This window comes from Strongylocentrotus purpuratus, unplaced genomic scaffold (assembly GCF_000002235.5).
Source record: "Strongylocentrotus purpuratus isolate Spur 01 unplaced genomic scaffold, Spur_5.0 spur5_scaffold_2, whole genome shotgun sequence".
Lineage (NCBI taxonomy): Eukaryota > Metazoa > Echinodermata > Echinoidea > Camarodonta > Strongylocentrotidae > Strongylocentrotus > Strongylocentrotus purpuratus.
The window spans coordinates 38,999,878-39,015,801 of record NW_022145605.1 but is presented as its reverse complement, the minus strand read 5'-3'; the positions used below and the strand labels follow the sequence as shown (position 1 = coordinate 39,015,801).

Here is a 15,924-nt window from a genome sequence, read left to right as displayed (position 1 = left end):
TTTTGCGAAGCATTCATCACACGCGAAGCCGGTTTCAATCCATTTTAATGTATATATTGGAAAAAACTGCCAAGCATGTTAACGGCGGGCCATAGCCGAGTGGTCTACGCGTTGGTTTTCGGTACACCTTTTGTTGTACGCAAGAGTTCGAATCCCGTCTTCGACAAAAATGATAAATATTTTTAATTTTTCATTTTTTAGTCTATTTTTTTCGGCATATAAAAGTATTAATGACTGCTAGTATTAAAAACAACATCTGCCGATAGATCTTGATCTAAGTTCGTGCCAATATGCATTGCAAAAGTAAAAGAAGAGTCCGTATATGGAGCTTTTGCGAAGCATTCATCACACGCGAAGCCGGTTTCAATCCATTTTAATGTATATATTGGAAAAAACTGCCAAGCATGTTAACGGCGGGCCATAGCCGAGTGGTCTAAGCGTTGGTTTTCAGTACCTCTTGTTGTACGCAAGAGTTCGAATCCCGTCTTCGACAAAAATGATAAATATTTTTAATTTTTCATTTTTTAGTCTATTTTTTTTCGGCATATAAAAGTATTAATGACTGCTTTAATATTCGAGAAATAGTTGTTTTCATACGCTCTCGGGAAGGTTAGAATTGTGCTATTCCCCGAGGCTTTCTCGGGAAGGTTAGAATTGGGCTATTCCCCTCGGCAAGCCTCGGGGAATAGCACAATTCTAACCTTCCCTTGAGCGTAATAAAACAACTATTTCTCTCAAAGCAGTCATTAATACTATAGAATGACACCTCATCCACTTCAGACATTGAAAATGTGACATATAATAGACAGGTGTATTGATAAGTTTAAATGAAAATGTCAAATTAGGCCTATATTATTAGAAGTCTACATTTTAAACTTAATTTTTTTTGCAGGTGTCAGCTTGAGTATTAGTCTGTGTAAGAGGCTTCAAAATGATTAATGGAAGTAAAATACTGCTACAAGCATGTATTGCCTAAATATTTCAGTCATTGAAAAACAAGTCCACTATTTAAAAATAAATTTTAGATCAAGAATGGTTTTGAATCTTTTATCACAATTGCTAATGTTGTACATGTAAACTATAAAGTGATTTCTTAAAGTGACTCGGTAGCATTGTTGAAGGTTTATGAAAAAACTGCGTAATTTTTGTTTGAAATGTTACTTAATTATTACCGGTATATTTCTTCTTCTGTACTAACCCTCTAGCATGCAAACAATCCTGAACAAATTCTCAAACCATGGAGATATTTATGGTTTTCTTTGAAGGCGTCACTGGTCAACAACTACTGTTTTTCCATGAAGATAAGACAAAAGACAGGCTTTTAAAAATCTGTCAACACTTAAATGTCTGGGATGGTGTTTAGAGCAAATGCATAGCTTTGTGAAGATTTAAAATCACCTAAAATGTAATTAAATTGTCGTAATATAGTTGGAAAAATTAAAGATCAGATCAGTTTTTCTCAATTTTTATCATTAATAATGGTCTGTTTTCACTCAAACTTTCAGATTATCTTTAATTGTACATCTAGCATTGAAGTCACTACCTTAGCACCATTTTCTCTCATCTGAACAATATTACCAAGTCCCTTTAATTATCTCTTTGCATCTCCAGGCAGATGAAATCTCAAAACCCAATGTATCAGAAAGCTACGTCAGTTGTCACCTGCCAGACTGCGTCAGATGCAAACCAAGAAAAGACAACCAACTTCTATGGAATGAAAGACTTACAAAGTTTTTGGAAAAGCAAACCCCAGAAAATCAACTATTACTTCAAGATTTATGCGAAAGCTTTAGACATGATAGGCAAGGAGCACACATTGATAGCAACTATGACAATAGAGACAAAACCTTCGATCTTCAAAATCCAATGGTTTATTCATATCCCAAAGTTACAGGCATTCCATGGTATGAAATTGAGGCTTTATCTAGCGTAGCCTACAGGAGTGACGTTCAGACTTTAAAAGACAAGTTTGGAGTGATTAAAGAGGACTTTGAAAATGTTTACTCAAGATATCTGGAAGGTGATACAACAGGGTGGTCTCTGAATAATGTTCCGTCGGGATCCTGGAATATGTTCCACCTCTACAACCAAGGCAGGAGGAAAGAAGAGAACTGCTTGCGATGTGTAGACACCGTGGAAGTATTGGAGGGGTTGGAGACGTTCATGCGGGGAGTGACGTTTGGGTATGCATGCTTCTCTGTCCTGCAGCCTGGCTCCCACATCACACCCCACTACGGACCATGTAATATCCGGCTTAGGTGTCATTTAGGTATATTCTTCTAAACATGATTTTTTAAATTTTTGCATTGACATTTTCTTTTCTGTTTTTTCTAATTCCTGAGGTCTTGTACAAATATGTTGTAAACCTAAAACACTTTTTTTTTTTTAAAGATTTAAAAAAAATGCTGAACACTGCAAAATAAGATCACTTTTACATGTACATGTACATGAATGGAAAGAGGGGGTGAAATAAAGGTCTAAAAACATATTCACTTAATAGAGTCTGCATGTTAAAAGGTACATACTTATGTCGTTACAATGTTAATTTTATTTGTTTTTCAACAGTTTGCAGTGTCAATTTATGTATGGAGCTTAAACTATCTCAAATTTTAAGACAGGGGCTTCACATGTGGGTTCCAAGCAAAAGGATCCTTGGATCACCACACCCCTGTTTACATGTTCATACTTTGGGGATCTGCCTTGCAATTTTAGGGGACTGTGTGTACTCTACCCCTTGACACTGTCAAGTGTCAAGCCTATTTATTACTTGAAGGTCCACATAATTTCAAACTTATTGCCTTTTGCCACCTGACTAGCTATTGCCAATGTATATTAAAACTTAAAATTCAGAACTTAAAGCAATACTCATTGTATTCTGAATTTTCTGATTCACTCTTGTGAAAATTGGATAGCCAAGTCATGCATGTTGGGATCAGGGCTGGTTGGGATTGATAATTACCTTACTTTCCATATACTAAATACTGTATATTGAAACATTTGTGCGTGTTTTGTGCAGTTTGATGACCAAATAAGTTGAAATAATAATAAACAACTCCAAATTTAACATAATTTTCTTTTTCTCTTCAGGCATTCGGATCCCTGATAACTGCTCATTAACAGTGGCTGGTGAATCCAAGCAGTGGACTGAAAAAGATTGTCTCCTGTTTGACGACTCTTTTCTTCATGAAGCAGTCAACTTAAATGAAGGATCCGCGAACTGTGATGAGGTCGGGTCAAGGGTTATTCTCATGATTGACCTTTGGCATCCTGATCTCAGCGATTTGGAAAAGGAGGCTTTCAGGAGTGTTTTCTGCTAAAAATTGCTACACATTCACTTCCACGAGGGCATGAGCAAATGTCGAAGAGAAAACTTTCCTTCACAAACAGTAAATTTATTTACAATTCACTGTTGATGCCAGAGAGACATTTAATAATGACGTTTAGCAGGTTGTCGACATTGAGACGAGGCGAGCTCACACCTCATAAGTTTGGAGAGACCGTTAAGATTGTTTCGTGCAGAGTTTCCTGCTCACACAAGCATGTGATGTGCAAACCTTTGAAACATGCACATTAGGCTCATTCATACTATTATTCTGAGAAGACCAGTATACTTGTACAATAAAATGAAATACGTCTGATTATCAAGAATTGTTATTAAATCAAATTTATTTATTTCAAACTGCCAACTACGGTATAAAAGTAGCAATGTATAAGTGTTTGGTAAAAGCAAAAAAAATCCTTTGAAACTGTAGCTGTACAAGTTAAAAGTAACAATGAAAATACATGATGTACAGTGTTAAAGCATTAAGGCTTGCATCTCTGTGTTTTTGTAGTTATCTGTTTTTGTTCTTGCTTTCTTCACAATACATGACTTTATAAGTAATTTAATACTTCATTCATATTGATGACACTGACATGATGACATCATATTGACAACAGACCAAATTAAAAAAATGCACTACCTCCAAATGGCTGAGAACAATTCACTTTGGAGTTGCTTTAGAGTTGTGACTAGGATATAAATTACAATCAGATATATTCTAGTCTTCTGGTACTAGTGCACTTAACAATGCACAGAAAAACACAACTCTTAATTTTTTCACATGATGAAGTAGAGTTGTTAAAATAAAGTTTATGATAAATGTACTACATACAAAATATAAATTTGCATAACATTTTGAATTATTACTTTCTTTAATTTGATAAATATATTGGCACTTATAAATAATAATAATAATATGGATATTTACAAAGCGCCGGTATCCGGCAGGCTCTGACGCTCATGGCGCTTTACACATATTTCCCTGGTTATAGCCAAGCTGCCAAAGTAACTAGCGCTCAAGCATATACATGTATATCAGGTATCCATTTACGCCTGGGTTGGAGAGTGGCAAATGTAGATCAATGTCTTGCCAAAGGACATTAGTGAGACTTGAACCCCATACCTTGTGATCTGCAGTCGGGTGACTTATCCACTAGACCACAATGTGAGCATTTACCTTTTATCATCAGTTTGATCAGGCAGGTATATTTAAAAAGAATTTCAGGAAATATTTCAGTAATATTTATCAGATTGACATATTTGGAAAAAACCCTGTCTTTTATAAAGACTACACTATAACTGTCTGTAACCTGTCTGTAAATATCCATAAATGAATGGTACACGCCAATAAAAGCTAAAACAACAACACAACATGTACTTTGCACAAAACGACAGATTTTTTCAAACTAATTGACTAGAAACGACATGTTTATAAAGTGGCAAAATTATACAAAATTTCCTTAGCCTCTATTGCACTACACATACCAAGGGAAATAAATAGCAGGAATATATAGAAGAAATGGTAAAATAGATAAATGTGACACAATTCTGCAATTTGCAACTTGGAAATGAATTAACATGCCTTTCCTTAGGTAAAGACAAATCTCTATATACATGTACAAACATGTAAAAGATCACTGCTAAACTATAGGCAAGCTAGTTGCAAATGGCAAAAATGGTAGAGGAAATGAGAGTGATGTACACAGCCGGTACAAGGAATATAAATTCATATGACACGCTACCGACACATGGATAAATAAAGTGCCCTTTCTTTACTGCTATAGGTGTATTATACAGAGAATAGAAAATGTATTTATTTATACCATAAAAAGCCCATTGTAATTCTATTACTTCCTCTACATGTACTTCAATAAGTTATGCCAATATAAATATAAATTGATGTGACACCCTTAAACCACAGGATAAATAGAGTGCACATTCTTGTTGCTGTATTTATAAGACAGAGAATGCAAAATCAATGTACAGTCAAACCTGCTTTAGTACATGAGCACCTGTCTACAAAGACCAATTTTTTTGTTTCCCTTGAAAATGGTTTCTCATTGCAACAGGTACAGGAACCTGTCTACAAAGGACCACCCTTGGGTGGTCCCTTTAGACAGGTTTGACTGTACATGTATTAATAACTTAACATAATGCCCCTGTGATTCTAGTAATACCCCTACGTCAATAAGTGACGACAATATAAAATATTAGGTGATTATATTTGCATGAAAATTTAAGAATAAAAGTTGTAGTTTTTCTGCCAGCACTGCCTCTGGTATTATCATAGTACTATACAATGTTTGACATTTTCTACTAAAAAATTCAGTTGAAGGCAAGATATGAAAGACATTCTAGAAATTGTTCAGTAATACTGCTTTGTGTTCTCCTTGGTGAGATTATCAAAACATGCTCACTTTAATACCCTTCCCCCTCCCAAACCCTGAATACCTACTCTTGCCAGCCAACAATCCTGCTCAATATAAAGTCTTTTTTCTCCCACTTGAGTGTATCTCTTTATTCCGGCTCCCCGGACTCTATATCTCATCAAATACAAGAACCCTCAATCCTTCTCCTTTCAAGCCAACTTATACACTTTCTAGCTGCTATCTAGGTGTCCTTGGGGTTTTTTCTCGAAGATCATAAGTCGAACTTAACTCTAAGTTGGACTTAAAAATGATTGAGAGCCATTCGTAGCCTTAAAAAATATATATATTTGAAAGCGAAAATTCTAAAGTATTTAGATTTGTTATTAATTCCACATCAAGAACATGAAATCTCCTTGATAATAGAAAATATATATTATTTGAATCATCATTATGCCTTATAAAATTACTTGTACAAAATATTTTCATAGATGCTAATGGCTCAAGTCCAACTTAAAGATAAGTTCACCTTAAGATCTGTGTGAAACAGCCCCCTTGATTGGTACAAAAGTTGAACCACTGCTTGCCTCTTCTAGTGGCAGTACTACCCCTCTCACGCATCCCAACAAATGTCGCCCTCTGTGTCTAGCTGACCTCTTCAGCCTCAAGTTTTGCCATCTCCTTGGAGAGCAGGTATGTCATCCGGAGCGCATCTTGAGACTCTTCAGAACCCACCTGCTCCAGTGCTATCTCAGCTGCTTGCCTCACATCCGATATCACATCACTTCTCCTGTAACGGAAAGGTAGAAAACATTAGGATTTATTTTTTTAAAGTTACAAATCTACCCTAAAAGTTTAGAGACTCATGAAATAAAAATCTAACACATCAAGGGGTCAGTGACACAAAGACGTAACTCCATTTTGGCCATTTTGAGAAAAAGTGGTTTATGTGTCACTGAGCACTTGGGCCTTAAGGAGTTAAGTCAATGTTTCACTAGCCATTGACTATAATTGGGTGTTGGTTGGAGTTAAGTCATTGTGTTTCCTGGAAAGCCCACATTGTTCTGAACATTTTGATACCAAATACTCATTTTGGCAAAATATGGAGTTACGTCTTTATGTCACTGAACCCTTGACGTGCTCTATGAATTATAATGATAATAACATAGTGCACATATCCACCATGCAACAATTCTATTAGAGAAAGAGAGATAGAAGAGTTTGAGGAAGTTGTTTACAGTGTCACATTGTCCCTACACATTTCACTGAAACATATGCCACCCATCAATCTTGTGGTTATTGGGACACATTCCATACTACCAAAAATATGCACAAAAAAATAGGCCAGGAATTAAAATGTGTATCTTAAGGAGAAGAAATTTACAGGGAAACACAAATATTAATATTGATGTACAGTGGTACATCATGATAACGCACTCTGATATAATGAGATACCTGATAAAGCAGGTAATTTTGCTGGTCCCAGTTCTTAATATTCTTCTTTTTTATCCTGGTAATATTCATGGTAATATTTATGGTTCCAATGTCCTTGTTATATCGAGTTTCTACTGTACCTGTATTCTTTCCTGCCACTCCATCAATCACTTTTTAGTCAAAGTAATGAAGTACAGTCAAACCTGCTTTAGTGATCACCTGTCTACAAAGACCATATCCCCTTGAAAATTGGTTTCTCATTGAAACATGTACTATAGGCACCTGAACATAAAGACCACCTGCCTATAAACACCACTTTTCTTGTCTCCCTTGGGTGGTCTTTATAGACAGGTTTCACTGCATTGACTATCTCTCAACAGAGATGCCAACCTCTTGACACAAAAAAACAGACTGAGTATCCTAAAAAAAAATATTTAAAAAATCAGATTTTCAAGAAAACTCAACTCTACCAATGGCCCGTTGACCCCGGGCCCGTAAAATTTCAGAAAAATATTTTACGGGCAATTACGGTCAAGTAAAATGTTTGTTCTTTATTAAAATTTAAAGAGAAAATTGTAAAGCAAAGTTTTTGTTGGGGTTGAGGGGGTTTAGTTGAACATGTTTTCTATGTGATTCCGCTGTTTTTATGGGCTTTAAAAAAGGGGGGTGGGGATCGTATTTTAAGAAGTGATATCGTATTATCGTATTTCACTCTTATTATCGTACTAAATACGATTTAATTGTACTGGTTGGCATCTCTGTCTCAACCCACCCATCTTTGCCAGAACCCATCAAGATACCTTCCATATGACAATGGAACCTCATCATAAACAGCTCTGATATAACAAGGTATCTGTATTTACAGAAAAAGGAGTCTTAAACAGAAACTTCATCATAAGTTTTTGAGATAAGTTACTGACCATCTTTCGACCAGCTTGGGTACAGCAGACTTGGCTTTGAGATGACCAAGGGATAAACTTGTCGCTTCTCTCACCAATCGATCTTCATCTGTCAGTTTAGAAATCAGCTTAGTCACCACTCGTTTGCTTCTCACTTCTGCAGGCAAGAGTGGGAGGGGGGGGGGGGGGGTAAAACAAGGTGTTATTCTCAAAGTTGCTCACTAATTTTTTTTTTTTAAATAACATGTTTAAGAGTAAGTAATATTTTGTTACCTGGGTAGCCTCATCAGCATTAGTGCTGTTCTTCCTGATGGATTTGCAATTATTATTGCCCTGTCAATTGCCAGGTACCAATGACACCTGGGTGAAGAGTGTTAAATGTGGATTAATGTCTTGCCGAAGGATATTAGTGCCAGACTGGGATCTAACTAGATACAAAAGCAGTGAATCTCAATAAAGTTCATGTTTCTTGAAAATTGCATGAATGAGGATCATTACAGAAATTATATGCTTTTTATTTGATTACTTGGTCTAAGGAAAAAATTTAACATTTAGTGTGCCACAAACAAGGATCAGGAGAACTTGAATGAGAAATATTTCTTCTAATTATTTGTACTTGGGGGACAGACTGAGGCACAAAATCATCCAACATAAAGATTTTGATCACTTAATAAATTTTACCGCAAGTTCAGCTCAGTTCAGTTTTATTCAACCATTCAAAATCAAATATACAGAGCATTCACATGTAATACAAATAAGGATACAAAATAAAGGGTTATGCTGCCCTTAAAGACAGTCTGCACTAGTTTTTGCCAGGGGGATTAGACCTCCCTGCAAGGTCAATGACAGGTGGTTATCTCATTAATGCTACGGTCACAAAGGTTCGTACGAACGATAATTTTGTATGAATCTCCCTGTTTTTCTATTGTCTTCCCGAATTTCCATTGTCTGAAAATCGTTCATACGGCGTTCGTAGCAGTTCGTAATGGCATTTGTGACCGAGGCTTAAATCAGCTCTCAATTAACATAAGAAAAAGGGGATCATGAGGGACCAACAGGCACCAATTAGGCATTGTTTGCTATATAGAGGGCGCAACTATTAGTGGGGACATTGGTGGGGCTTTAAAAGCCAAGGCTTGATAAAACGAAGCACCTATAAAGAAACATGTCTTCCTACCTGTCTTGCCCAAAGCGATGGCGGCAACAGCTCTCATATTAGCATCCTTGTCATCGAGCAAAGACATTAGAGATGTAATCACAGGTGCTGTACGGAACTGACCTGTTAGCAGAAAGGGTGCAATGAATGATAAAAATGATGAATCAGTAAAAAAACATCTGGCATTTAGTCTTAAATCTAGGACAAAGAAAACACTAAACATACTTATCTGAACACTTTATATAAAATCTTTAACATTTTAAAACCTTTTTTGTTTGAAATAGGATGTGACCACAACGCCAGAAGCAATATCATGCATGTTCATGCAAAAACAATCACTTGGTTGTATGTAGGCCTACCACATATCGAGATTGATTGAATCTGAATTTCTGAAAGAGATAGCACATGTAAAAATGACCCCAAATATCCACAGATCTTATAAACATGGAGAAGTCCCACTTTGCGCATTTTTAGAATAATCACTACCAAAGCGATGGAGGTGCTTCATGAATGCCTTTTGTTTGTTCTCTTGAAAAAAAATATCATAGAATGTACCATTGGTGCATTAATGAATACTGATAACATAACTTTCATGACCACGTATCCAGCATTCGTCTCGATAGGTTTCCAGTTTTGTTTAAATGACTTTCTGTGCCCATGAGTAGACAGTATCTCCAAACTGGCTCAGAGGTTTCGTAGTCGAGTAAATACGTCACCGGACTGTCGATCACAAGGTCCGCAGTTCGAGACCCACCGCAGCACTAATGTCCTTTGGTAAGACATTGCTCTACATTTGCCACTCTCCACCCAGGTGTTAAATGGGTATCGGGTAGCAATTTGAGCCTAGTAGCTCTTGCTATAAAGCTCCCCAGGGAGTGGAGAAAGGGCATATATTGTGTGCAGGCAAGCCAGAATCAGATGACTGGGGGTAATAACTGTAAAGCGCTTTAAAACTCGGACTTGCCTATGTATTAAGCACTATATAAGCAGAAATATTATTATTATTTCATTATTATTCTTCACATACCAAGGTTCTGCACAGCATCCAGTCTGACTGTACTCTTCATGTCAAACACCCCTCGCATGGCAATGGTTCCCTTCGCGTAGTCCATCAGGCGTAGGAAGAATCGATCAGGACCCCAGGAGGCGTCTCCGCAGAAGTTATCGTACATCTTCTTTGCAACGGTCTTCTTGAGTTCCAGGACATCTCCGTACAGAATGTTGACGATCCACTGGGTCTTGGTCGATGTAATGTGTTCTAGAAGAAAAAGACATCAGAATTAAAGTGCAATCTAACTCTTGTGATAACTTCGTTTGGATGAAAGCAGAAAAAATCAGATAACATTATCGCAAAAAGTTTGAAATGAATCGCACCAATAATAACGTAGGAAAACTTTCTGTAAAGCAATATTCTGAAGAATTTCTATGTCAAAGTATATGATGTATTAATTATGTAAGTAAACTTATCTTGATTCTTTGTACATTTGTTAAATGTGAGCAAAGCAAATTTCCAATATAGGACAATATATTGAAATTGAAATAGAAAGTTATAAGTGTTTTAAATATGAGATCACTACCAAAACACTGATCTTACACATTCAGCCTTTTAGAAGTGCCATACTTATAGTGAATAAAACTTTCTTATTCTTTGTCAGATTTTGTTAAAACTTTCATTAGTTTGCTTCTCAGTCTGCTTCTCTGATATTTTTGCTTTCATTCAGAGTTCTTCTTCTTCTTCTTCCTGAAAAATGCAGGCTTCATGAAATGAAGGTTAATGCACTGTGGGTTGATGCATGCACAGTACGCTGACAAGAATTTCTGGTGCAGGTTTGTACATTGTAAAGTAAAGTAGCTTGTCTGCATGCTAGACGGTGCCTATGAGGGTTGGATTTCCATTTTAAAATCAATATTGACATCAATGGAGGGCAAATGGGATGAAAGACAAGTACACAGGCCCATAGTACGCATACTATTTCATGAGTTTTTATTCAACCCTGGCAGTTTTCAAGGCAGTTTTATGCATGAATAAATGAGGCTTAAGGAGCAAAAACCAATATTGCTGAATCTAAAGAGCATGAGAAGAGATATACAAGTGAAAATCATGATTGGAAAAGAAAAATTACCATTTATTTGCTCCTCATAGACGTCTAAGAAAGCTTCTCTGAATTTAATCCATGTGACTTCTTTAGCACTCCCAAAGTTCTCCTCCCAGAAGTCGATCTGCTCAACGTCGTCTTGCACACTGTTCCATCGCTTGTAGAAGGCACGCTGTGAACTGCCCCCCTCAAGATTGCCCTCGATCTCCCCGGCCTGGGGCTTGTTCCGATGTGAGACTGCTTCTATCTCTCGTTTTATGGATGAAATGAGGACAGGCAGAGATTCTGTGGGGAACCCAGACGAGTTGCTGGATGCTATGAAGAAGACCCAGTTCAGTTTGGCCAATATTAGCCTCCTGTAGTAAAAACAATGTCAATAGATGAAAAGAGAGAGAGAAAAAAGGCAAATTGCAGTTAAGAGTCAAATATGTGCAACTCTATGTCAGGAATTAGGGGCAGTTTTTTCTCCATTATTTTTTTATTAGGGGGGATGATTTAGGCTTACAAGTTCAAGCATTCTCTGACAAGCCCACACCCCCCTCAAAAAAAGGGGGGGGGGAGAGGAAGAAGTATTCACTCTTGGTTTTGGCAGTGCCTTTTCACTCCAAAATTCTCTAACAAGCATTTAATTTTGTTAAAGAAATAAAACAAAGTAAAAGGGTCATCGTATCGCACCCCAGCACTCTGACTCCCAGGGCCTATTTCACAAAACTTGTAATCAGTGACAAATGACAGTTTTTGTTATAAGCTACTGAAATCCTTGCTTCTGATTGGTTATCAGCAGATTTGTCACTGATTTTTGTCACTTGTCTTTGAAAAAAGGCTTTGTGAAACAAGTCCCAGGTCCATGGTTTACTGGTATGCTTTTTTAATTCACATTTTTCTTTGGAACTTACATGGAGAAGGAAAGACACTTTTCCAGATCTGGAAAGTCCTTGATGGCCACAGGAAAGACTGGTTTGTCTGATATATACGCCAGTGAGATGGCATCCTCACAGGCCTTATCTTGTAGAGATTCCTCACTCAAGATCACAATGCACACCTGTATTAAAAAGAGAAAGACAGAAAAGTTTAAAGCCCCACTATACTACTTGCTCCCTCTATATAAAAAACAATGCCAAAGCGGTGCCCATTGGTCCCCATGATCCTCTATTTCTTATTTTAATTGAGAGCTTAGTTGATGAGATAACCACCTTTCCAGTGACCTTGCAGTGTGGTCTATTCCCTCCTATAAACTAGTACAGATAAGATTTAATGTCCTGTGCCACTGAGCTGCTGACATTTGTTCATAGATGAGCATTCAAATGTTAAAGTTTGAATTTCTCATGGGCTTTTAATTATTAGTTATACATAAAAATACATTCAACAGGAAAAATCTGTTTGGGGGAAAAAACAGCCATCTTAGTAAAAAGAAAAAGTTTAAAAAATGATACATTCTTTATACATTAAGGGATTTTGATTTGATTTTGATGATGGTAATCTCATTTGACATGGAAGTAAAGTTCCGTAAAAATGAACTACTGAAAACTAGCTACTACAGATTATTGGATAACAATATTACAATTGAAAATGGTGCAGTTAATCTTTAATCAAAGAATTAATCATCAAGTCTTTCTGTTGGGGAAAAACATCCTTCTTAATCTTAGTTTAAACAAAAAAAGATCCATTCTTTATACATGAAAGGATTTTGACTTGATTTTGAATAATCTCATTTAACATGGAAGTAAAGTTCCGTAAAAATGTACTACTGAAAAGTACTACAAATTTTTGGTTAACAATATTACAATTGAAAATGGTGCAGTTAATCTTTAATCAAAGAATTAATCATCAAGTCTGTAATTCGAAAATATAAATTAATACCTGTGCATTGACGAGAGCTTTTCCTTTGCCGGATGGGGCATCACTGTCTGGTTCCCATACTTTTAAGCTTTTCTTTCTCAAATTCTCTGTGAAATGCAAAATTATCACGAGAACAAACATTAGAATATCTGTATCTGTTTCTGTTTCTGTGAGGTTAAAGATAACGTTGAGTTCTGGTCATGAGATTGCATTGTGAAAGAAACATTGTGGAACCGATCAGGAAAGGTTGATCATTTAGCGTATATAATAGGTTTGTACTGCACAACTTGGTACTGCACATTTCCGGAATTATTGACATGATAAGAAATTTGGCCCAGTCTTGGTAAAGTTACAAGCGCTGTACCGTCTGTACACAGAAAGATGTATATTTTACATGCCATATTTAGAATATTAGAGCATTTGAAGAGCCATGCATGCTTTTCAGGGAACATTTTTTAACTGATGTTCTTCCACACTTGCATAATACAATGATAATGCTCACAAAGTATTTTTCACCTCTTCCCAGAACTCAACCTTCTCTTCAATTCCTTTCGGTTCACCAAGAGAAGATGAGCAGAGTTGGAATCGATGCAATTTGAATAATGGCTTATTTTATGCAATCAAGCATTTTCTTGTTTTATTAATTATATGTGAAGAAAAGCTTCAGACGCTCTCTACTTAAAATGACAGACATTTTAACAATAAGTTGACTGTTGACCTTTTCACTACAAGAGAAAAACAAACTTAACCCCCGACACCTGTATTGTTCTTACCAGCAAGAAATTGTGCAAACTTCTTATCACTCTCATGGTGGCATATATACACATCATCATGATCACCTGCCATCTGTGAAGGAAACAAATATGAACTTCAAATTAACAAATTTTAAAGACAGCTTACATTATAGGTCGTACATGTAAGGAGCCTAATAGTTGGTCTCATAATATTATAAAAGCAGAGAAGAGACGCAAAGAGCCAAGAAGAATCGTGAAGAGTAAAAAACCTACAAGCTGACAATAAATTCAAGGGTAGCCAAGAAACAACCAAGATTAGTTTAGTACATAAATTAACATCTCTTCTCAGCTTCATTGCAGCTTCTTTGCAGCTCTTCTCTGATCTTCGTGGCTCTTCTCTGCTTTAGTAGGATCTTAACATTGGATGAAAGACATGAATAAGCTAGGCGTGAGGAGTCTATTTGACTGACAAACTAACCAATCTGACAGGGAGATGTAAATAATGTGTTGTAATTAGGCACAAATTCGCACACCGTCGGCAGAAGAACCCTCATCTTGATGCTGAACAGGATTTGACAAGTAGCAGAATAGAAGTATAAATAACTGCTTCTTAACCTTCTACGTTAGATCATGTAGAACCAGTCTCGATCTAGACCGAAAACTTCAGTCTCTCTAATCGTCGGTTGTTCCACTGAGACTACGTCTGGCTCCACTAGACCTCCGATTATACTAGTACGGCCTATGGGGACCGTGAGGGTAGAGTGACCGAACAGAGATGAACGAAATGCTCCGAGGTTTTTCTCTTTTTACATGTACGTCTTCATCAAATCTAATTTTGCTGCCATTCTACAGCCCCCGTTATCTATACAATAACGAAAACTACTTCGACTTACGATAGCTTGCTTATTCAGCTCCAAAATTAATGATTAGAGTCTAATCAGAGAAAGTCTCGTAGTCGTTGTCCGCCATCTTGATTTTAGTTGATGAATATTAATTTTTTTCTTTGCGAACGTCCAATAGCTACCGTACCTATGTACAAGTCAGCCCGGCTTGACCCACGAAACGAGTGCTCTGATTGGCCATTGGCTATGTTTTGGTAGGTTGACCCGGAAATATATCGGCCGCCGGGTCATATAGCTCTATGTTCGAGTGCATGAACGTACGGTTTCACAGTTCTGAGACGAAAATGGGATAATTCGTATAAGTAAGTCTATAATTTTCATATTTGTATAAGATTTCAATTAAAAATATGTAGTGTAAATAGGAGAACACTACTCTATACCTATTTTACATCTGATTTAGAAATGTCGGGAACGAAAAAATGTTCCGCTGTGCCCTCGATTACCCCCACGGTACGAGATCTCTGGGTCACCGTCTGTATTGGGGAATGTCAACAAATGTCAGTTTTATTAAAGAAATGACCCAAATCAGACGGTTATTTCTGTCTAGTCTCGATCTAACTTAGATCCTTCTCTGTAAATGTAGCGGGCCGTAGTGCGTACGGAAGTCATTAGATTTACGTTCAATTTGTGTCAATGCAGGCCACCATTAATCTATTTACTAAACCACTCTTTAGTCTAGATATCCCTTTCCTTCTCAAGTAAGACTAAGAGTTTGGAGCCCCATCCTACTCAGCTCAGCTTACCACTAACAGTAGCAGCAACAACGCCTACACCAACGGCCTGTCTGCCTGCTCTGCGTACCGGTAACGCGGAGTTTTGAGAGTAGCCTAGACTCTATATCAGCTTTGATCAGACTAGCACTTGCACTTGTTGCAGCGAAGGCCGAATATAAGCGCGATATAGTCTATATTGCATTTGCAGTTGCACAAATAATATGATTATCAAAGCAGAGTAATTAAACAAGTTCAGATAATGAAAAACATCGAACACAACTTCAAAGTCTAATTTCCAATTACCTCGGAACTTGTTCACAGAATTCAGCCTTCTTCAGGAGTGGAAATGTTTTAATGACGTGTTTCTATTTTCATCAAGATCCTGGTGAGCAGTCTATTTCCAGGCTATACAAACTTATCTTTGATTTAATTGAACGTGAACCAGGGAATTTGTCTCTTTTAT

At 36.9% G+C, this 15,924-nt stretch overlaps 2 protein-coding genes across 3 annotated transcripts; one reads left to right on the top strand and one right to left on the bottom strand.

Moving 5' to 3' along the window:
* The first annotated feature begins 1,249 nt into the window (after window positions 1–1,249).
* LOC764767 (aspartate beta-hydroxylase domain-containing protein 2) lies at window positions 1,250–3,809 on the top strand. The gene is made up of 3 exons (XM_030991285.1): window positions 1,250–1,317; window positions 1,560–2,269; window positions 3,088–3,809. Exons 1-3 carry the CDS (start codon window positions 1,250–1,252, stop codon window positions 3,315–3,317), a joined length of 1,008 nt encoding a protein of 335 aa, XP_030847145.1. The 3' UTR covers window positions 3,318–3,809.
* A 2,016-nt stretch (window positions 3,810–5,825) lies between these two features.
* Window positions 5,826–15,887, bottom strand: LOC100888669. 2 transcript variants are annotated; one of them, XM_003730289.3, is made up of 9 exons: window positions 15,765–15,887; window positions 13,886–13,958; window positions 13,134–13,219; window positions 12,170–12,315; window positions 11,301–11,629; window positions 10,205–10,435; window positions 9,199–9,300; window positions 8,043–8,178; window positions 5,826–6,478 (listed from the first exon to the last, which is right to left on the bottom strand). In XM_003730289.3, the coding sequence occupies exons 2-9, from the start codon at window positions 13,956–13,958 to the stop codon at window positions 6,334–6,336; spliced, it is 1,248 nt and encodes a 415-aa protein (XP_003730337.1). In that variant the 5' UTR covers window positions 15,765–15,887; the 3' UTR covers window positions 5,826–6,333. The 2 variants fall into 2 exon arrangements, with proteins under 2 accessions (XP_003730337.1, XP_011669225.1); XM_011670923.2 differs by lacking the exon at window positions 15,765–15,887 and adding an exon at window positions 15,492–15,566.
* Between the last annotated feature and the right edge of the window lie 37 nt (window positions 15,888–15,924).